The sequence below is a fragment of the Leuresthes tenuis genome, unplaced genomic scaffold (assembly GCF_036924035.1).
Source record: "Leuresthes tenuis unplaced genomic scaffold, fLeuTen1.0.hap1 SCAF_17, whole genome shotgun sequence".
NCBI lineage: Eukaryota > Metazoa > Chordata > Actinopteri > Atheriniformes > Atherinopsidae > Leuresthes > Leuresthes tenuis.
This window is the reverse complement of record NW_027325371.1, coordinates 18,291,094-18,314,192: the sequence shown is the minus strand read 5'-3', so window position 1 is coordinate 18,314,192 and position 23,099 is coordinate 18,291,094. Positions and strand designations below refer to the sequence as shown.

Below are 23,099 nucleotides of genomic sequence, written 5' to 3'. Positions count from 1 at the left end.
CCCTACATTTTGACCTCATTCCAGCTGCTCATCACAGAAACCCATGCAACACAAAACAGACTGTTTATTTTGTTTGTTTGTTTGTTCGTTTGGAGAGATGCTGATATCTGTGCAGCTGCATCAGTATTTTCATTTCATACAAAAGAAATAAAGGATGTGGGGCACGACGGGATACTTTTAATCAGTGTCTGCAAATCTGTTGTCTTAAAAGGATTAATGAGAAAATGCCTCCTGATAACGCTGTGCTTAGTATATTCACTACCAATATGTTTGTAGGCCTCAGCGTCCTATTGCTTAAAGCGTGCCATCGGGACATGCAGCAGAATAGTCTCTTGTGCTGGAAGGATTGACATGAAAGCCTGTTGGAGAGCAAGAGAAAAATAAAGCGCACCAGAGCAGCCTTTTAAAAAGAAAAAAAAAAAAGGGTTATCAGGAAACTGTACGTATGATGTGCAATGCTGGTGTGACACTTCTCTTTGTGGCATCCTCAAGGTGTCACTGTGTTCATGTTTATTGGATAACAGTTTTCTGAGTCACAGGAGATAATTGCTCACTGGACACCCAGCCAAAGGTCTCTTGGCTGGCGACAAACAGAATACTGTGACCGGCAATGAGTGACCAGACTCGTAACTACGATTTAAAAAGTAGAATTATGTCAAAAACATCTCTATTTATAACATAACTGTGGGCTGACAGTCTGGGGTAATTAGCTACAGTTTTTGACAGCACACGCACCTAAGTAGTGTTTTTATTACTATGCTTAGGTGTGCTTTTGCTTTTTCAGGTCACTGTTTTCAGTGCTTGCTGACCTCTGATATGTACAACACTCTGGCTGCATTAATCTCCATGAAAAACAGTGGGACCGGAATCTTATGGCAATTTGGCTTAAAACAAAACATTCAACTTTGTGTAGGACTGGCTGTTCAAAGGCATACTAAGCAGTATTCTGCTTTATTTTAGGTTCCAGCGTTACTCTGACGCCCTTGAGTGAAAGCGTTACTCGGAAGCAAAAGAAGAAAAATAAAGTTTGAACTTCTTGTTTGCAAATGCAAACACTGACTGCTAATAATCTACATATTCTATGCTCTGCTTTTATCTTTTGTCACTAAAACGTAGCAGATTATGAATCACGGTGAATCATTTTGCAATGACTTAGCATTAGCGTAGCACAGAAACTGGAAACTGGCAGATTTACAAGCTGCTGGAGCCTCCAGCACAGACGCCTGTGAAATGACTGCATTTATTGTGGCCTTCGGCTACTGAGTTTGTTACCTTTGCCCTGCGCCCAGGCTATCTGTTTCCTGTCTTTGTCCCAACCTGAGCTGTTTCCTGCTGAAAGTAGCTCCATATTTACGAGCAGACATGAGTTTGGTACCAACAAGACAGAAAAAGAATTCCCCATTCGCATCGTGTTTAAAATTTCACATTTTTCTACAGTCATCCCGTTTTTTCTTTAGATGCAATATTTATTCCGGCATTTCCCATAAGGACCCATGGGGACATCTCTGTCAGAGATGTTTGAAACTAAAATAAAATGACCAAAAATGGGCAATGCGACCTAATGTAACATTACAGATACACTTGATAGTGGGTTTTTTTCAGAGATGTGAGCTATGTGGCCCATTTGGACTGTTTCATATTCACTGGATGTTAGTGAATGCTAGAAGGATGTTGGATGTTTTTCTTTTTTTCATCAAAAAATGAACCGGTAACAATGTATTGTTATCATCAGCGTTGCCCTTTTTCATTTATTCAGTTGTCCCCTACACTGGGTTTGATGATGTATCCGTTAAAAGTGATGTAGACGTCGACATCGTCACTGTAAATTGCAGTCTCCCTCACCCTCTTGTACAGGCGGACCCACACCTCATCGTTCAGCTCCAGCTCCAGCATCAGGCTCTGGCTCTGCATGATGGAACGGTCGCTGGGCTGGGCGTATATGATCGCCCGCTCGGTGTCGTTCTGCATGATGTGTAGGTACGTTTCCTTAAAGTTCCACGTGTGAATGTTGACGTTGAAGAAGTAGGTCCCCGGGATGTGGCAGATGAATTTCCCCTCGAACATGTTGAAATGGTCGTCGAGGTTGACAAAGACTGTGTCAAATACCAGCGTCTGGTAGGCATCCAGGCTGTGAAGGGATTTGCGACGGCCGACAGAGAAGGCAGAGTACTGGATTTTGCAGGGATCTCCTGGAGGGCCTGCCTGACCCTTACTGCCTTTGGAGCCCATGGGCCCTCTGGAGCCTGGAGGGCCTTCCTGTCCAGCTTTACCTGGTGTCCCTCTGATCCCACGATCTCCTTTGTCACCTGAGTGACATTAATAATGCATAATATATCACAGATGGAGAACTCTCAGTATATATACTGTGCAAGAAAGTGAAAGAAAATCATTTCATTTCATACAAGGATTTTCAACAACAGACAAGCTACAAAAGACATGTCATCTTTATGTTTTAGGGATATCTGGAAGCAACAGTCATTAAAAAAGTAAATCTTGTGTTCCATAAAAATGGTAATAAGATGATGCCCACACCTCAAAATCTTCCAATCATCAGTGGTTCCATATTAGCTGCCAATAATTAGCATGTCCTTAGGAAGTCTTATTTAACCCTTTGACATTTAGAGTCTCCACCATTGATGCAAAGAACTCTAGGAAGCTCAGAGAAAAAGTTGAAGGATGCCTGAGTCTGGCACGGTGTTTGAAATGATCTTTTATTTGCAGAAAGATGTTTCAAATGGCTGCCGGTTTGTCCTCAATGGCTCAACCCAGCAGATTCAGTCCAAGGACCCCAAAATGTCGTCACATTATCTGCAGGGAACTCTGGCAGCTGTTGGTGTCAAAGTGTAAATCCCTACGATCAGAGAGAGCCATTTGACCTACATGGGAGGCATGCCAGAAAAAACCTTTCCTCGAAGAATCTGTGGGGCACGGTGGTGGAGCTATTATTGGCTGATGTTACTTTCTGCCTCAGGGACTGGGCGACGTTCTTCCATTAATTGAACAACGAATTATGTACGATGCCATGTAATGTGTGCCGCTGTTCGGTTGCTGCTGCATTACCTTTCAGTATGGTCATGTTGATGTAAGTGCGGATCTCTGGGACGTGGCTGAACTCTCTCATTGGTGGCTGATCTCCACTTCCCTCTGCTGGCTCCAAGTGATCACAGCAGTTTCTGCAGGGATCAGGGGGAGCACTGGGAGGAGGAACCATGGCCACAAAGGAGGAGAAGGACAAAAGGAGGAGGAAACCCAACATATCTGTGCCTAAAAAGGAAGAGCACTCATTACGATTTAAAGAGCAGCAGAGTTTTGGATAGCTTATCTCTGAACTCATTCTTTCCTGGTGGACTGCCTTCACTGTGTTGTTTGGCTGATTCCGAAACAAAGATGAGATTTAACCCACTAACTGGGAGCCATGCACACAGTTCGAGTCTAAATGAAGGAATAATAACCAGAAGTCAAGAGTTTTTCTCTGACAGTTTAAATAATGTGTTATAACTATGCTTAAAGACTCAATAAAATACAGTGATACAACTATAAAGTGCTTCTTATCAACAAGAAGAGAAGAAGTAAATTACTTGGAAAATTACCCTGCAAAGTGTTTCAAGGGGAAAATGATGGCTGGCTGCCAGACTGTGTGTAGTGTAATTGTTGTGGCTGTTGCTCATCGTCACTGTAAAATCTATCATGCGGTGCTCTGCCAGTCACAAAGGTCGGTGGTTCGATCTCTGGCCTCCCCTGTTAAAGTGTCCTTGGGCAAAACACTGAACATCATGTTGCCTCTAATGTGTTCATCAGAGTGTGGGTGAATGTGTGAACGTGGCTTGTTGTCTAAAAGCGCCATATAAATGCAGTCCATTTACCATTTTAATGGCGTGATGCTGTGTTTATACATCCCAGCTGGATTCATACTCACAGCTGTTTCTGTCCCAGGCCTTTGTTTGTACAGACTGTATATCTGACCTTCCTGTGAGGTTTTCACACTCCGTCCGAGAGCTGTAGAATTTGACGGAACGTCAGCGATGGCGTTTGAATGCATCACATGAGGCGATTCTAATGTTTACTCCATCTATGCATACAGACATGCTGGGGACACAGCTGAGTTTGGGGTTTGGAGAAAGCTGCATTCCTTGTTGTAAAGTGGATTAAATTGCTACACTTGACTACACTGAGATGCAAAATGACAACAAAGAGGCACAGAATGACTGTAAAGACATTCAGTAGAAATTCAGTAGCCACATCACAATCTGTGTTGTCAAAGGTATGTGCTCTCACTAGAAAGTGACTTGGATAAGTCACATTGGGGGACATAATGTTGCTAATTTCAGGGCAGCAGCCAAAGGGTGGCCGTGGTCACCATCCAACTAAGCCTGGCCACCACACACAGCCAACAGTGAGTGTTTAAAGAGCTGCATCTAGAATCTTGAAATTAGTATTTGTATTGGATTTGATTATGATTGTATTTCAATTAACTGGATTGGAATGGACAAAAACATAAATAGAATTAAATGAAAAGTATACTGAATTGAGGCAACATTCGAGATACAGTAGAGATTAACAAAAAAATCAATACAAGAGAAACCATCTAAAATTCACAGACAGATAAACAAATAAATAACACTTTGCTGAATAATGAATATCCATAGTTGTTTTAGGGATCTGAAAATGAAAAGTCTCAGAGCATTCATCAGCAATTAAAAAAACTTAACATTTGAAACTGCTAAATGATCTCATTGGATCAAATGAGTTTTAAATAAACGTGGCATAATTCGTCATGGCAGTCGTGCCTGCATGTGTAATAAAAACAACCAAAAAAGGAACCAGAGTGGACAAACTGATAAAGAAGGCTGGCTCTGTGCTGGGAGCTGCTCTGGAGCCCCCTGCTGCTGAACATAATGGACCATACTGTCCGCCTTCTCCACAGCACAGTGACGAAACAATGGTGCGCTCAGTCAGAGGCTCCTTCAGCTCAGTACAGGAGGTCATTCAAACTGCTTCTAATTAATTCTGTTTTTAGAAAAGGGCGAAAAACTACTGCAACATTCCCTTTTCCCTTTGGGATTGATGAAGTGTTTTTACATTTAATTCAATTAAATTTTCATTAGATTTTCATTGAACTTCTAATCAACTATAAATCCAAGACCTGTGTGTAGAAAATTACAGTAATTAGACTTTGGTTCCTGCACCACCCCAGTGAGGATAATTGCCGAGCCGCACCTATAAACATTCTCTGGCTCCTCCACTATGCAGCCACGATATGAGAACTCCTCCTTCTTTGAACAAAAAGCATGTCCCCATAATGCAAATCTTCTAAGTCTGGGGTGAAGGCTTGGAGTCCAGTGACGTTTAGATTATGGGCTCAAGTTAGGAAATCATTTTGGGCCAAAGGAAAGATGTGTTTCCAGCTGCCCCTTCTCAGTTCATATTCAATCCAAATCCCTCAGCTGGTCCTGCTGGGCTTTGCTATGATATCATCTTTCAGTGGGAACATGCAGCTTGTGTTAAGACAAACAGACTGAACCAGAGGTGGGAATTCAGTGCACGGTTCACTCCAAGAACATTACATAACTTTTTTCTCTCTGTCTTTTTCTGGTGAAAACCCCAATTTGAACCCCCCATTTGAAATGATGCATCATTTTGAATTAAACCATTTAAAAATCACACTTTAGCAAAGAAATAAATAGACTGGAGCCTCTTGCAGACTGTGTGCTTCCCAGTGAGTTGACAAGTAAATATTTCAAAGTCCTCATCGCCTCACCGCTGTTCAGCACTCATGCACCCGCAGCTCTGCAAGCTGATGAGAGCTTGATGTGAATAACTCTCACCTCGTTCACGTCTCTTCTGCCGCTTCGATCCGCTGAGGAGGAGGAGAAGCTTCCTGAGTCAGCAGCCCTCTGTTTCTCTTTGAGAACGACTTGAGCTCCTTCCTTCTTTTTTGCCGATCCCTCCTTTATGTGGACCCTGGCAACAAGTGGTCTATGACATCACATCTATTATGACAGCTATGGCCTGTGAAATATGGCTTGGTGACCCCCAAATATACAGCACACAAAACCTGTGCACTCGCGAAGCAGCTAAAGGCAGGGAGAGTGTGATTTCAGTGATATGGTTCCCTGCAAAAGTATGATTTGACATGCATGGCTGTACAGTGCAGTCCTGGAACCATCACCAACCACAACTGGGTTAAACTTCTGGTCATTGTCTCCAGGGTCCAGACTTCCGCTGTGTAGAATTCCTGCAGTGCTCCAAAACCCCCATTAGCCCAGCTGCAAGGACTGAGAAAAACCAGTGGAAAGAAGAGGGGGAAAAACTGCAGGAATGTCACTCAGGTGATTATATTCTGTATTTCCAGACCTGGATCAGGAATGTGTTTCTCTGCTGTGCTTTGGGGTTGTTTTTGGAAAGAGAGACATGACAGAGATGGTGAAATGTGGCTACAGGGGAGACAAGACAGAACCTGTGAGAGCCATGAACTAGTGAAATAGATGAATAACGCTCAGAACTGCAAATCATATGAATGCTACATTTAGTAAATGGTAAGAGGGATACATTTGATTGTTTTTTAAAAAACACTGTGTGCTAATTTGTGGTTTGATGTTGCAATAAGTTCATAAGGATGAACCAGACCGGGGAAAAGGCCAAAAGAAAGACCTGTTGGACCATCTCACAACTAATGAAGTTAACTGGCATCAGGTTAGTGACAGACTAAGAATGAAAAGAACATACCAGAGGCTTTCAGAGATTTTTGAGGGGTTCGTCAATCCGTGGAAGAGTGCATGGGAAAATTGTTCAGCATTTTAAGAATATTAAGTATTAGGTATTTTAGTGTGTTCTTTGTTTCGTCCTATGTTGACCTTGTCTTTTTGGACCTCGTTGATTTATGTTTTGTCATGCGGTTGGGTGGTCGGTGGCATAGCGGGTTAAGCAGGCGCCCCATATATAGAGGCTATAATCCTCACTGCAGTCACCGTTTGAGTCCCGAAACAGACGGCCTCTACTGCATGTTGTTCCCATTCTCTCTGCCCTGTTTCCTGTCTCTCCCCACTATCCTATCAATAAAGGCATAAAAAGCCCCCCATAAACCTGGGGTCTGGTCATATAGTCAAAAAAACTACCCCCTGTCATCTGCCATCTGCCCCTGCCAAGGTCATTTCCTTGGGGTTAAGTAAAGATGGCTGTAAAAATTCTGAAGGACTTTGGAAAAGACAGCCATGCTGTCTTGCTGTCAGCCATGGCTGATTTGACCACTTGCACTAAGCTGTGATGTGGGCCCACAGGATACTTCTCCTAAGTAAAACTGACGACTTGACTGGGCCTTGGTCTCGGTTGAAAGCCTTCACCTGTTAGTAAATGATCAAACTGCCTTTTGTGTTCTGCATTTGGGTCCTGATCCTAAACGCCAGGCTGAAAAAACAGTAAACTGACTTCAAGTCATGAAAATCACAAATGAAATTGTGCCACTTTTTTTTGGGGGGGGGAATTGTGGATGCTGTATTCTACAGAGGAGAGGGATACTTCAGTGTGTGGCTTCAACAACTGTGAAGGCATAATTAATGCTTAATTATACAGTAGATACACATTTGAAAGCCACATATGCAACCATTCAACCAACCATCTCATTCTATTGGCTTCATGGCTGTTATTGCTGATTTGTGGTTGAACAGGAAAGTCTAAAGTTTCTTAACTTAAGTCAAGAAAAGCAGGGAAAGTAGAGGTGATCAGGTGATGAACAACTGATCAGTTCATATAAAAACTGCTATCAAAGACCCACCTCTTCTTACTGGCTTTCAGCTCGAATAAAGCGTCACACCTGGTTTACACGCTGTAACTTAACTGGAAAGTTATTTCACTACTTTTCGTCTGTTTTCTTTAGTTTTTTGTGATTTCACCCATCGTGCCTTACTGTGTTTCTACGGCAAGTTATCTTTATCCCACTCGGTTTGTTCAATTCTTATTGTGCGGCGCTTTGGTAAACTTGTGTTAGTTTAAATAAAGCTGACATTGAAAAATTGGAAGGATATTTTTTGTAGTATGTTGCTGGCCTCAAAACGAACATATTTTTCACAAGGTACCATTTCTATAAGATTTCTCATATGTTGTCTTTGTCCCATTTCCAATAAAAGAAAATAATTGAAATGATTCACATTCGATTGCATTCTGTTTTTCCTTTTCTTTTCAGTAACAGGCAGAATACCAAAACACAGCAGGACCACAAATATGTGTGTTGCTGGATCATCTAGCAGCGAGAACATTCTGTACAAGCATTTTTGGAAACAGATACGATAACAGGCTTTGATAATGAGACTCTGTCTCATCTACACCGTCCCACACCACCACAACCAGTGCTCTGTGACACCATGAGGCAGGTGAGGATTAAATTAAACAATCAGAACTCGCGGAGATGTTACGGGTCGGCTCGTGTGATGTGTTTACTGTTTTTTAAAAGCATTTTGAGAATCTGTCAAGTACCAGCATGCAAAAATTAGATACTTTTGTGCACCACCCACTCTCCACTCTGATCATTTGATAGTATTGATGATGCAGAACTTTACCCTCACTTCATTTTAAAAGATGAAGAAGGGAATGAAATGGCTGCAACTTTTTACCGCTGCATCCATTTTGTGCTCCCCTCTCTTGTTGAGGAGGAGGAGGAGGGGGCTGAGGCAGTGTAACATGAGCTCAGTTTTTGAGCATTACTGCCTGTGTCTTGAGGGCTGAACTTTCATACACTTATCTGCTGTTATATGAGGGGAACATTCCTCATCTTCTCCGGCCAAGCTGTCATGTCTGAAACCCCCTGATGCAGTTTACTATGTGCAGCCTCACAGGGATGAGACACTGACTTGCCCATGCTGCTTGTTATTCAGCTATGTGTCTGACTTCAATATCAGTGACCCTGAGCACCGTGGTCCTAAACTCCAGCGGCATCATCTCACACACAGCACCCCACTGCTCACTTCTACTTCCTTCAGCCTCTTTGGGTCTGGTGTCACGAATTTAGCTCCTGATCTCTAGCCTTGCAGGGGAACTATTTGCTCATGCACACCTTGGTTCTTCTTCTGACTGCTGCATAGCTACTTATTCTTTTAAGCTCACAAAACTGACGCAATCCCCGGAGGAAAACTACCGCGACAATTTGTGGTGAAAGGAGATCAGATATTTGTACTCTACATCTCATCTAAACTTTTCTGGTTATATGAAGATTTTTTTCTTTTTCCTTTTTCTTACCCCAACTCTAGCTTCAACATTTTGTTTTTAAACTGATGCAATTACCGGGAAGTGCACCTAAAATGTGAAAAACAGAGGTGAGTTGAAATTTCCGACCTCAAAGCATTCTTGTGGTTCCGCTCAAGGAAACAAAAGAGCTGGTCGAAAAGCAAAGTGTGGATCATCTTCATCTTAAGCACATGCATATTACAGAACCAGAAAAATATCATCTTTGCAGTTCACTCCTAATTTTGCCCAGTTTTGTGGTCGGTATCAATAACATGCAAGAATCTACAGCTTGTTTTAAGGACAAGTTGGACTTCTTGAGAAACTATTTGGCCCCTGTGGTGGCTGTGGCTGCTGGGCTGTCTCCTCCTCCTCCTCCTCTCAGCATCTGTCTACATAAAGAACCCACGGTCAGCCTGTCCTTACACCCTTCCATTCCTCTGTGGGTTAGAGTCAAAACAAGCCCTGCGCTTTTCCAGCAGCTTTTATATTTAGCTCTCTCTTTTGGAGAGGGAGGAGGTAGAGGTGGAGGAGAGATCACTGCCTAAGCAGTGTTCAGGTTTTTAATGTCACCTAGTGGCGGAAATCACACAGTGCGTTGAAGTGTCTTCAGTCTGCCACATGTGTAGACTCCATGAGCTATTCCATATGGTTTCTGTTTTCATATCTTCCTTCTGTTACTTCTGTCTTTCTTTCTAAACTCTGGCAACTTTAAGTAGAGACATCAAGGATGAAGGGCAGGAGCTAAATGAAGAGCAACGAGGAGCAAGTTGACAGTACTATTTCTTCCATTGATGGGGAAATAAAGTGGACAAATGGATATGAACACAGAAAAAAATTCTATAGTTCATATATACATTATGATATGATGATAATTAATATGATATAATTTTTATGTACATATCTTTATATTTACATATATGTTGTTTTTGATGAGCATATATTTTTTTATTGAGCAGTAAAATCTCTCATTTTCAAAATTTGATATGTTTCCTATGTTCTAGAGCGAATAGAATAATTACAGACTGCTACATTCTGTTACTATTTACGATTTTACCCAACGCCCCCAGCTTTTTTACAATTAGCGTTGTATGTAGTCAAACTACATGTGGAATAATTATGTTCTGCTCTATTTTACTCTGTCTACAAGGAGATCAGCTCATCAAACCTTACTGTTGGTTATCTTTTGTTATGTGTGTATGTATATATACGTATAGATATGCGTGTGTGTGTCTCCTTACAGCAATGAGCCGTCATGAACATCTTACATATATGATTAATCCTGAATCTGTGGTATTAAAAAAAGAAAAAAACTTGAGCGCTTGTGTCTACCCCAAACGTGGGATTAAAGTACATAATTTGGCTTGATTAAACTGGTGAATCAGTGGTTTCCATCAAACACAACACGTAAAAAAAAAATTTAATCTATAGAAATTTAATGTTACTGTTTTTTTTTTTTTAATTCATTCAGTTAGCTCGGCAACCTGCATTCATGGGGAACATGTGTGAGTCGTTCTTCATTTTACCAGCAGTCAGAAAAACAGGATACTTCTTCTGCATGTTAAATTGCAACATAGTTATCTGCAGTTATTTAGCACAAATAGCTGCTTTTGCGCACCACTTGTTCGAGTGGCTTGACACAAATTGAGGTGTACTTTGGCACACTGTTGTGCAACTGAAACTTACTGACATGGCTGGATATTGTAAATTCTCTGTGAGGTGAGCGGATGTGACTGGTTGTGTCAGAGTTAAATGTCAAACCACACTCTAATACACTCGCTCACTCGCACATACACCACCAGGACCACCTGACAGGACACGTAAACATTCAGAACTACATAAACACACTCACAGAATGAAAGAAAAAGAAACGCACACACGCACCTCAGGCTGTCTCCCACACTCTTTCTGAAGTCGGTGCATATGCCCACCCCTTAGCTGTCATTCCACAGAAACACAGGAAGTCAGAGGGTGACCCATTTCTGCAAGAGCTTTTATTTTATCTGGTCTCTATATGTCACTGAGTACAATGGAAATACGCTGCCTGTGTAGACACAAGATAGGCAACGTTTATCACTGACCCCGATGATTTATAGAACATGAGAATTCTGATACTGTGCGTGCTTTGCCTGCAGGCACAGATGCAATTCTTTACCATCAGCAAGCTGCACCAGGTGCAGCTTTAGTGTAGGTTGTAAGGTCGGTTCCTGGTGATGGATCGCCAGAGGCACAAAAGTAAGACATACTGACATAAATGGCAAACCAGCTGCCTCTCTCATTTATGAACTCACGTAATGCTTGAAAGTTGCCAGTGATTTCAGTAGTTTCCAAATAGTTTCACACATATCTTGAGAAATCACATGCTACAAATTGTCTTCTTCAGTCTGGCTGTTTACATAATCATAGTCAATAAAATGTCACGTTTCACTCCTTTCAAAATCCCAGATCCCCATGCGGGAAGGACTGATATGTGTTTTTGGAAAAGCAACACATTGTGAAATGAAACGAGTGGCTTTAATGAGCTATTGCAGCGTGAAGGCTGTAATGCTGGTATTCACCTTTGCTTGTGATCAACTCTCAAACAGCAAATGCCCAATCCTCACTATTTAACATTTTTCTGCATGCAATATTAACTGAACAGAGAGTACAAAATGGATTAATTTTACACTGCTCAGTCTTTTATAAATACAATCTGATCAAAGACGTCTCTTGTTGACATCTACTAGATCAAACCTATCACCAGCCTCCAGTCACTGAGTGGGTTTTACTAATGCTAATTATTAGCGCAACATGGCCTCATTCAACAGACTGCATTTTACTTTTCTGACTGCCAACCTCAGAAAAAGCTGTCGTAAGAGTTTTTAGATAACAGTTATATGTTTTCAGCTTTTCCTGCAGCGACAAAGTGACCAAAAGAAGGTCACGTGACTTTACAGCAAGCAGAACTATAAGGAAATCAGTTTCAGCGAAAAAAAACAAAACAACACAAAATAATTCCGTGGGAGAGATGCTTGAATCTGCAAACTTTGTTTCCCCCCAAAAAGTTGGAACATTTTCTAGAAGAGCAATAAAAACATAAATCTGTTGCGTTAAATCATTTAGTATTTGATGCCAGCAACGTGCCCAAAAAAGAGCTCATTCTACAATCAGCAGGTTAATTAGTGACAGGTGAGGGTGTCAGGATTGGGTATAAAAAAATTAACCCTTTCTAAGCAAAGATGCCATCTACAGTGCATCATGTTGCAAAAAGATCCAGGAAGTCTGAGGAAATCTCCAGCTCTAAAGACTAAGGATGGAAACCGTTGCTGGATGCACATGGCCTTCATACCCTCAAGTGCTGCCTTGCTACCGTGATCAATATCACCACATGGGCTCGAGACAATCTTGCTAGTGCATCCAGATATGTAACTGTAACAATGTTATAATTCTGTAAAGAAATGCAGCCGAGTTCTGTGGATGCAGGCTCATCTCAGAAGTAGATAGATGAAGATAAATTTCAGCTGCTTTATGGAGAAAAACCCCCAAAGAGGTCTTTTTGTTAGTGCCAAAGATGACAAACTGACCACCGATACCTGACATCAGCTATAAGTACAAAAGCCAGCATTTGTGGCGGAATGTGGGTGCATCTGTGTCCATTGGATGGATGACTTACACATGTGTGATGCAGGCGACAGCAGAAGCAAAGTGTGCGTGCTTGACTGGCCTGCCTGCAGCCACGATCTGTCGCCTGCTGAAAAAGTATGGAGCATCGCCAAGAGGAGCATCCGATGCCAGTGACCAGGAACTGTGGCGCAGCAGAAATCTCGCATTCTGCGAGAATGGATACTGATTTGCTCTGAAAGACTGCAGCAATCACTACTGTAATTTCACAAATGATTAAAAAGTGTAATCAAAAGGAAGGTTGATGTAACACAATGGTCTATCCCGGCAGCGTTTGAGCGTGTTGCCGGTGTCAAACTTGAACTTCATTTATATGGTTGGTCTGCGAAGACACTAAAAAGAAAATTTTTGTTTGTTTAAAAAAAGATGCCAATGCAGAATTCATTTACAATTTCCCAACTTTTTCAAAACTGAGGTTTGTACAATCGGATTAGAGTTAACAGTTAGACAGCTTGCTTGTGATGTAATCCCGGGGCTTAACCAGATTGGTAGTTTTCAGATGGATTTGTTACTGAATGTTGCCTGCAGCTCTTTGAGTGTCAGATAACCCGTTTCACAGGGATCCATGGGCATGGAGGAGGACCTGCTCATGGCACCGGGAACGAGCCGTGCCGTCGAGACGCTGCTCACAGCTGTCCCGGGCACAGCTGCATGCAGGCTGTCAGAGGACATCTGTGTAAGAGTGGGAGGATGAGGAGGAGCTGGTGGAGAGGAGGGGGGGCGCATGTGGGAAGGAAGATGTAGAGGGAGGATGAGAGGGTGAGAGGTTTGCTCATCCAAAACCTCCTCCTTCTCTACATCCATGTCTCTTCCATCTTCCCTGTCATCTTCCTTTCCGATGCCAAAACCAGAATCAGGGCTCTGCGGCTCCTTCTTCAGGCGCTCATAATCGGGACAAGAGGTCAGTGGAGCGCACAGGGATGGGTCAAGGCTGAGGCTGTTGGGCACGTTGCAGAAATGCTCCTGATAGGTGAAGTAGGCTGGACTGGGGTTAGATCGAGCCGAGGTACCAGACGAGCTGGAGATGAAATAGCCCATGTTAGAGAAGGTAGACAAAGAAGAGGAGCTGTAGGGAATTCCACTGGTGTTGGAGCCAGAGGAGGGGTAATTCTGGAAGTGAAGGAGGGCATTTGTGGAGCTGGAAGACAGACAGTGGTAAGAGACTAAGTCCCAGTCCTCACACAATTCCACTGGGGAGATGTGGTCACACGTCTGGGCTGTTAAGACGGACTCAGAGAGTGACAGGGGATTCAACCATTTCTAAGGAGAAAGAAAGACAGATTCAGACAAATGTGTTCCTGCTTTGCATGATTCACCTGTTCGGACCCTAAATCTAACACATCCAACTTTTCCATAGACATGAAAATCCTTCAGAACTGCACTGCTGGTATTTGTGACACATGTCATCTGTTAGGATAAAATAAGGTATGTCTGCTGACCGAGACAATCCAGTTTCCAATCTAAAATGAATCGACAATTTCTGATCAATGAAAGTCCCGAATGCTAAAAGAGAGCTCTGCAAATCTACACATATATTCTGGATATTCAGATGTCGCAATAGAGCAACAGTATAAATACGGACAATTTAGGAGCATGCCCCATAAATGGTGAGGTGATTGTGGTGTAACACCTGCAGCCTCAGAAGTAAATACAGAGGTTGGCTGTGTGCTAGAAACATTTTGTTTTACCTTTAGATTTCCCTCATGGTCAGAGTGGAGAGTGAGGAAGTATTTCGATGGGTCCGGTACTGGCTTCACTTTGAGGAGCCTGACAGGGAATAAGCAAAGCGTTAGATAGGCATACTGCATGCAAACACATGCACACGCACACTGAGGGGTTCATAATGCTACGATGCACTCACGCCCTGGTTCTGCAGATCTTGTAAAAGGCCAGCATAACAACCACGACGAGACACGAGCCGATCATGAGTCCCATCACCATCAGCCACCAGTCTGAAACATACAATAAAACGCAGGTATAAACCAAACCCCTATTTCAACCCTAAATTCAGTGATGTTCATCTTTATTTTCATTTCACTGCAGACAGCATAAACCCAAGACTTTAGATATGTTTTCTCCAGAACTTCGTTCGATTTGTTAATAAACATCCCTTTTTTTGCATTTAAGGCCTGCAAAACATTCCAGAAAGCGTTTCAGATGTTCGTTTGTTCCACTTTTCCCACAAACTTGTCCTAAAGTGTGAAACTGTACAGGGTTGCACATGCTCTGTTGGGGACGGGTCAAAACTCAAATCCTCTTTTTCCTCAGCCCACGCCCTCTCAACCTGTGCAGAATGTGGTTTTGCCTCGTCTTGTTGAAAAACGCATGGACGTCCCTGGAACAGATGGGCTCTTGAAGGCAACGCATGTCGCTGTAAAACCTCAGTGAACTTTTTCAATTGTCTTTTAAACTGAATTTTCACAGCATTTTCCACATCATCCAAACTTTTCTTTTTTTTATATGAGCTCGTAGACTCTACAAGGAAGCAACCTTTTGTGCTAATTTCCGTATGTTTGCCTGTGCTTGAAGACAGTCTTCAGTTAAAGCAACTGATGTGAAGATACATGTCTTGTTTTTACCTTTAGCATTTTCCTCCCTGTCTGTCACTGCCTCCCAGGATGTTGTCGGACTCCAGCCGCTCCAGCTGCTGTTAAGCCGGTTGAAGGGCTTGACTCTCACCCTGACCTGCCAGTGGCCCTTTCGCTGCCAATCAGTTAATTTCAGCTCTTGCTTGCTTGGGGTAAAATTCCTCGCCTCCTGGTTACAAACGAAAAATCCACATTCATCATTTCTGAAGCGCCCGAACAACCACAATCTCGAACGAGTTGTTCATTGCAGTATACGTGACAAACAAATCGGTTTTGTTGAATTTGCATTTGTATGAATGGTGGGTGAAACCAAACACAGACCACATGGGAAATAAAGCCACTTTGCTTTTTTTGTGCCTGTGACATGTTTATATAGTTTATAGAGGCTGAAGGCATGCAAGTGGAAAGATGCTCACCTTCCAAGACTGGTTGCTCTTTTTGACCTGAACTTGGAATTCAAATTTGGATTTGAAGTAGGAAGAGACAGGGCTCCCTAGACGCCATGAAATGCAGGTGCTGTTGACTGTGGTGCTGACATTAGGAGCACCTGGAGGATGCATTTTGACTGAATGCACACGAATGCAAAACAAAAGCGCATTAGATAAATTCACAACAGGTTGACGAACAACAATAGAAATAAATCAAAGCTGTTTCTTTCCTTTTCTTCTTTTCTTTTTAATAGTGCAAGAATCTTTTCATGACTTTTTTCCAGTTGGCATCAAATTTCTGGGGAACCTTTCACTTTCAGGTAAAAGCCACTCACTGTTATTCCTTAGCTTGAAGTCTTTGAGGCTGTCCACCAGCGTGCTGTTACACTTCACGTTGATGTTCGGCATCACTTCAGAAGGGGAGAACTCCTGGGTGGACCAGATGAATCATCAAAAAAAAAAGGAGAAGCGTAGTGCTTAATTTGACCAGGATAAAAAAAAGTAAAGGTTTCCAAATGGCAAGCGACAGCATGAAAATGAGACATCGATGAATGCGCTTGTGTCTTTGTGCAAAATACATGCTGTGGACTTACTTCATTTTCATTTTCAAAGACGATGCTGCAGCCAGCAGACGAGTTTCTGTGTTGTTTCAGCTTGCAGCTTTGCCTGAATAAAACATTTTTTTTTTTAAATCACAAAGTTGAACTTACTGCCTCGGCTTGATCAGCTGCCGATCAAACGTTTTCGCCACTCAAACCAAAACCTTTTTTTCTTATGTTTCTCAATATAAAAGGGTGCAATTATTCTTAAAACATACAGCAATCCGAGCAACGTCCGTCATCTCTTACGTTATTATTTTGGGTTCTCTCTGAATCCAGATTATCTTCTCAACAAAAATCCAACAGTCCTCCCCAGCAGCCACCCAAGAGCTGGTCCATGTACAGCTGACACTGTTGACGAAGTCATTCGTGCAGAGGAGTCCTTGTGTGGCAGAGACATAACAGACAGGTAAAATGATGTTGAGGGTAACTGGACACCGGATTCAGTCAAAACAGTGATCTCTGTTTTCACTGCCGCAGTGAGCTGTGACAAAGGCACAGGAGCAATGTATAATTTGGTGGGGTCATACCGGGAGAGCCTTTGTGAGAGTGAGCTGAGTGCACTGGAAATAGAACCAACAGGCTGTACAAGATCCGCAGCAACTCCATGTCCACGGCTGTGATGTGATGTAAGCAGACAGAGTCAGATGAAAATGTTTAGCAGAAATGATCCTCAGATGGGAACAGAACTCGATGGGAAATGTTGACATTTTCTCTGCGCAACTCATTTCTGAAACGTGAAGGTCAAAACTGCATCACCTAACCACAATAACTAAAAAGCTGGCCTCAGTTATCAAAATACTAGATCCCCACCAAGCAAAATACTCATCGTGAAAGTTTCTCCCATCAAATGAAACTTGACTGAAAACACTAGAAGAACATACAAACTTGAACACATGAACAAATAGCTTATTTTGGCCATAGTGCTAATTCAAGTGTCCTACTTACAGAGATTTAGTTTAAATGGCAAACTTTGTGTCAAAAGCCAGTCATGTAGATCCAGCAGGCAACATATTACGATGATGTCACTTTTCTTTTTTTTTAAAGTTGCACATTATGAGTCAGTCAGGGCAGGGTCACACTAACAAAAGTGCACAGTAATTTAGTTACATACAGGATAAATCTTGTTTTTGAGATAAAAGGCTTTCCATTGAAAAAGAGCAAAAACTATATTATTTACAAGCCAGAAGACACTGAAGTATGTTTTGTGCAGATCTTAATGTATATATTTGAGCATTTTAAAGTTGTTATGATAAACCTACACATTATTCTTTTCATGGTTATGTTAAATGTGAGCAGAATTAGATTGAAAAACTACCTCAAGAGTCTTTGTAGCAGGTGGTCAACAAGAAGAAACACATCATCACTTGCTCCTCTGGACTGATGAGAAGATCTCCTTTACGTCTAAGCCTTTCTGTCCGTCTTTCTCACTACTTGTACATCACTATCTCTCTATCTTATGCAACCTGTCACTCATCCCTCTGTCTCCTCATTCTCAACCCTCTTTTCTTTTAAGTGCCCAGTGACATTTTCCACTTCAAACCACAGCTTATGCATAGGCCTTACAGGAAGCTTCATGCAGCGGTGAGTGATAGTGAGAGGGGACGGGCCAGGGTGGAGAGCGACAGGAGGTGTTGTAGTTTGTGGAGGGAAGGGTGCGGGGGTGGGTAGGCGAGGGAGCGCTCAGAGCGCCTCCTCCTGCTCCCCACCAGCAGCCGCTATCGGGCTCCATTGCTCAGTTTAAGGCTACAATAATTGTACTGAAAACAAGAAAAACAAAGCAACACCACATCCTGTTTCAATTGCAATGTAAAGTGGCTCGTAGAAAGAGAAACTCACTGCTCTATGAAGTGGTTTGTATTGGTGAAACTCTACTTTAAAACAGAAGATTCAAAAGATTAAAGAGGCTAAAGCTACCAGATTTAGAATCATGGGGGTTCTACTGAGTGACACATCTTTCTCTCTCACACAAAAGCTGTAGTGTGTCCAAACCGCTGCACTTATAGCCACAACCACTGCAGTTGCATCTATACAAGTGCGACTGTGAAAGTCAAAGTGGCCTATTTGTTGCCTGGTGGTCCTTAAATGTTGTATTTTTGGAGCAACAGGCCTCAATTTATATGTCCATCGCTGACAACCACAGTCAACGCGTCAAATGTGACCACATGAGAGAATTTAACATACAATTGACATGATTGTGGACGCAAAAGAACAAATATTCGAATCTTTCAGTCGCAGTACTTTATTCCTTGTTCATAAGTTCCCAGCTCATGTGGGTTTTTGGGAAATTGTCTTTCCATTTAAATGAATCTTGAAGATGTTGGTGAGTACAACATGCTTGGTTCATTATGACAGGGCCCCCATATATGAAAAGTCAAAGACAATCCATATATATACATGTATATATACAAGGGAAACTCAACATGTGAGCAACATGATGGCAGTGCAAACATAATCTCTTAGATCAACGCAGGTTTGGAGATTTATCTGATATCGAGCAGTTTTCATGTCAGACTTAAAGTTCATCAAGGTGCGATTGCGTAACATGTCTCTATATGATTCACATTGGCCTATGAACAACAAAGCATTCACGCATTCAACAGAACAGACGTTGCAACACTTGATGTTTGACTGTCAGTCCTGCAGCAGGTCAAAAGGTAATGTGATAGCAGTCACCACGAGCTGCAATTTTTTTTTTAGTTGTCAAAACCAGCTTGAGGTGGTAACGGGGGAGACTGGGTTGGAGAGCTGATATTTGAGCAGCTGAGGTGCAGGAGCAAAAAGTGAAGAAGAGCACACACTCGCTGAAAGGTCAGAGTCCACAGTGCCTGTGGCGGGAAGCCGCTAAGAAGACTATGGTGATGTTTGTGCTCAGAAACCAAAAGAAAGCAGCCTCAAATCAAGAAACCACAAAGATGGGGTGGGGGGGGGGGGGGGGGGGGGTGGGTGAGTGAAGGTGAGAAGAACAACAAGGTCCTAAAAAAAAAAACAACAACATATTACTCCTGGATAAAACACAATTAATATTTTTTTGGTATAAAAAGTGATCAAAATGATGTTGAGCTAAAAATAAGCTCTGTATATGCTCTCTCTTTCACACTGTTTTATGTAGACAGTAAAATATGAACTATTCCTGTAAGTAACAGCCGAGGTGACTAAGCTCAACATCCTGTGATGCAGAGGGTTACTTCTTAAATGAGCAAGTCATACAACTTTACACTTAGCCTGTCAACACTATAAGAAGAGTCCAAACAAGCTCGAAAAAATTAATCCGCTAGCAATGTGTGAGGTTGGTCTTAGGTACAGGCATGCTAAATGCTCATCTTAGCTAGCTACTATGCTCATAGAGACAATGACAAGTGCTTTAACTGGTTATAAACCAAAAAGTAGTTAACAAATGTGCTCTGACTTCATAAAAGATTTGCCACTATCATGTCCACAGTCAAACTGAAGCTATCAGACTTGCAAAGTGCACCACACATTAGCCAAAACACACTATGCTAATAAGGCGGGATTCTGTGGGATGTGAGTGACAACGGTGCTGGAACATAAAAATACAGCATAGCAAAACATTTTGGAATTCAGAATAGTGGGGTGAAACATGATGTTTTAAGTGAGTTGCCTTAAATCGAATCACATTTTCGTAGTTTATGTTTAAACAAGAAGGCACTTCGATCTGTACCAAAGAGCTGGGCCAGATTTTAGCAGTTTGTGCACGTCAGTGACTGTAGCTTCAAACGGGGTCCCAAGCTCTCTTTTTCTCTGTAGTAAAGAACGGATCAGATTGTTGACGGGCGATGCAGCAAGTTGTGACAAAATAACAAGTTTCAGTGGTTTCTGTTAAAACCACTTCCATTGTACTACATTTACACATCATACAGTGATAAATATCCCCATCAGCTGCCTCTAGAACCCTGTCCTTAGTTTCAGTATGAGTTAGGAGATAAGTGTTCTCTGTGTGACCTGAATCTAACACGGTCTTCATCAAAACGAATAAATGCAGCTCAGAAATCAGTTTTATTTTCCAACACAAAGTTCACATATGGACACACAACGTTTTTGGTTAAGCCAAGTCTTTATGTCTAGCCAAAAACATTTTAAAGGAACATTATTTCCAACAGTTTTTCCATTGTTTGTTTAGTTGCAAGTTCAAAGTTTTATGCAGCACCGCTTGCCTGTCCAAAGTAATCTGGAGTATGAATCACAAGGGCACTGTGTGTGTTGTGGTGTCAAGGTAGGAAACAAGATCTCATTTTGCGATGCCCTTGTTTTCCATGTGCGTCAGTAACTTATTGAGCTTCTGGTTCAAAATGTTTCTCTCTGCCCACTGGACTGCAAGGAAGAGAGAACAAAGTCAGTTAAATGCATATTGGAAACAAAATGCACCACAACAACCACATTGTAGCAGGGAAGGCAGATAAATATATGTGCAGAAAAGAGGAGGGAAAAAAAGTACTTACCCACTTCATCTGTTTTATGACCGTACCACAGATATGGGTCGGCAGGCCAATTAGTCAGAGGGTGGCTGATATAAGAGTCCCTGGTGAGGGATTTCCATGTTGAAGGGGCACCTGAAGACAGACAGGTCAGCGGGTTGAATCAAAATTTGGAAAGTGTAATATGAAGAAGTAAAAATGCAAAAAAGTAAAAAGCTTGTTTAAAATGCATCAGCATCTTGACATGTTTGCTGGTGCTAAGGCAGTGTACTATTTTACCAAGTTAGCATGTCAGGAGTGTTCCAAAGCAACGTTTTTTCAGTAACACATTACTATAAAAACAGGGGGAAAACACCTCCAAACACCCCCCACACACACACACATCAGTCAACCAAGCAAGCACAGTGAGAGAGGGTAAGTTTGTGTGCCACCTAGTGGAGTGTGTTGCAGTTCACATGGCGACGATGACACACAGATGAATAATTCAACAGGATAACACAGCTCAAGTTACTCAGGACTTCCTTTATTTACTCCTCCTGTCATGTCTGCATGGCCACAAACATGTGAGTGTAGCAGTAAATGGAGTCACTTCATGCCAGCATCACAGAAGCAGTCCATCCCAGCGCTCACTTGTCATTCCAACCTAAATATATCTGCAGTTACCCTTCAGCTTGTTGCGATTTGTTCTTTGAAAGAGGCCTTTTTCAAAACGAATGTATAGACATCTTGTCTATATATTTGTTCTATATATTTTCTATATTTTATTTTGAATCTCATTTTGAATCTGATGCAAGCGAAACATTTGAAAATCATTAGGACAGGGGGCAAGGTTAAATGACGCAGCAGTGCGTCCTTGTTTAGCTCCTCCTCCCTCCTCCTGGATTGATTTCCAGGTCGCAGGTGGGAAAACAGACGGCAGAAATGGGAGAAAATAGAAGAATCCTGAGTCTGTCTTTCAGAGGGGAGGGGCTGAGGAGAGGATCACCACTCTGGAAAACTGTGTGGGCAAATAGTTCAACAATTTAAGAATACAATAATTCAGTGTCAAATTAAAAATGTCCTGCAGTCTGATTAATTGAATTGGAAAAAAGAGGGCAGGGTCTATGTGCATTGGGATCCATTCACATGGTGAAAAACAAGCCAAACCAAATAGGGTTGAAATGACTTGCAGTTTTTGTTGCTGTTTTAAGTTCAATTTGACTAAAACGCTTACTAAAGCCTTTGAGACGCCCAACATTGAACCAAGACTTAATCGGAATCCCTTAACTGACAAACATAATCTAATCTGACATGAAAGGGATCAGGAGACAACAGTTTAATTCAGGTTTTAGCTTCTATTACAAAAACTTCTGCTGGCCGTTTTTTTTTTCTTTTTCTCCTGCTGTGGGACTGGCTTGTTTTGAAAGTGAGCTACTCCTACAAAACCCTCAGAAGTTAGGAGAGTCAACGCAGACTGTAAGGTAATAAACAGACCTGGGAATACGTTAGTGCGCAGGCAGTGGCTCAAGCTGTGATAGTTATGGTGATGCGAGGTCGATCCAGCATCGAGATAGTTAGGCAGCAATAAGGCCGGGACCTCTGGGATTTCAACAGCCCGGACCTGCAAGACAGGCACTGAGCACAACAGGCAGAAAATATACCATGATATGAAAAAAGGTCGTCTTCTCACCTTGGTCTTCGCCAGTTTGATGTGTTTTTGTTCCAATGAGGTCATACTGAGTGAGGTGAAGCAGAGCAGAAAAAAACCCAAGGCGCTAGAAGGTGTTAGATTTCTTTAGAATGTCACGCAAGACACACCCGGGAACATGACATCAGGTCTCACCTCGGACAAGAACAAACAAGAGAAAGCTGCCATATTCGACTGCAACAAGCAAGTATCCTTATCCGGTCTTAAAATGTGGTCAATACAACCTCAGGTAAACAACAAAAGTGCCCGCTATGAATTAATAGCTTGTAGAAGCTTCAAGTTTGACAACGTGAAGTAATGCTTTCCTGTATGGTGTTATCAGTCTCTTTTGGTCCACGCTCCTTTGCAACGTTGCCTCAGTTCATGCGGATTTTGGCTTTTTATCAGGCAAACAACTGTAATTAGTCTTTGTGTCATTTATCCCTTTTGTTTTTATCCAAAAAAAAAAAAAACAGCTTTAAAGTAATGAGCCCAGAGATCTGGAACAT

The 23,099-nt window shown here is 42.1% G+C and overlaps 2 protein-coding genes across 2 annotated transcripts; both read right to left on the bottom strand.

The window, feature by feature from the left end:
• Positions 1-1,678: 1,678 nt before the first annotated feature.
• On the bottom strand, positions 1,679-6,124 carry c1qtnf6a (C1q and TNF related 6a). Its single transcript, XM_072369035.1, has 3 exons — positions 5,826-6,124; positions 3,061-3,264; positions 1,679-2,306 (listed from the first exon to the last, which is right to left on the bottom strand). The coding sequence occupies exons 2-3, from the start codon at positions 3,254-3,256 to the stop codon at positions 1,753-1,755; spliced, it is 750 nt and encodes a 249-aa protein (XP_072225136.1). The 5' UTR covers positions 3,257-3,264; positions 5,826-6,124; the 3' UTR covers positions 1,679-1,752.
• Positions 6,125-12,192: 6,068 nt separating this feature from the next.
• Positions 12,193-17,097, bottom strand: il2rb (interleukin 2 receptor, beta). The gene is made up of 10 exons (XM_072369589.1): positions 17,019-17,097; positions 16,738-16,870; positions 16,483-16,555; positions 16,225-16,318; positions 15,878-16,026; positions 15,353-15,630; positions 15,085-15,224; positions 14,735-14,825; positions 14,562-14,640; positions 12,193-14,133 (listed from the first exon to the last, which is right to left on the bottom strand). Exons 1-10 carry the CDS (start codon positions 17,095-17,097, stop codon positions 13,369-13,371), a joined length of 1,881 nt encoding a protein of 626 aa, XP_072225690.1. The 3' UTR covers positions 12,193-13,368.
• Positions 17,098-23,099: the final 6,002 nt, after the last annotated feature.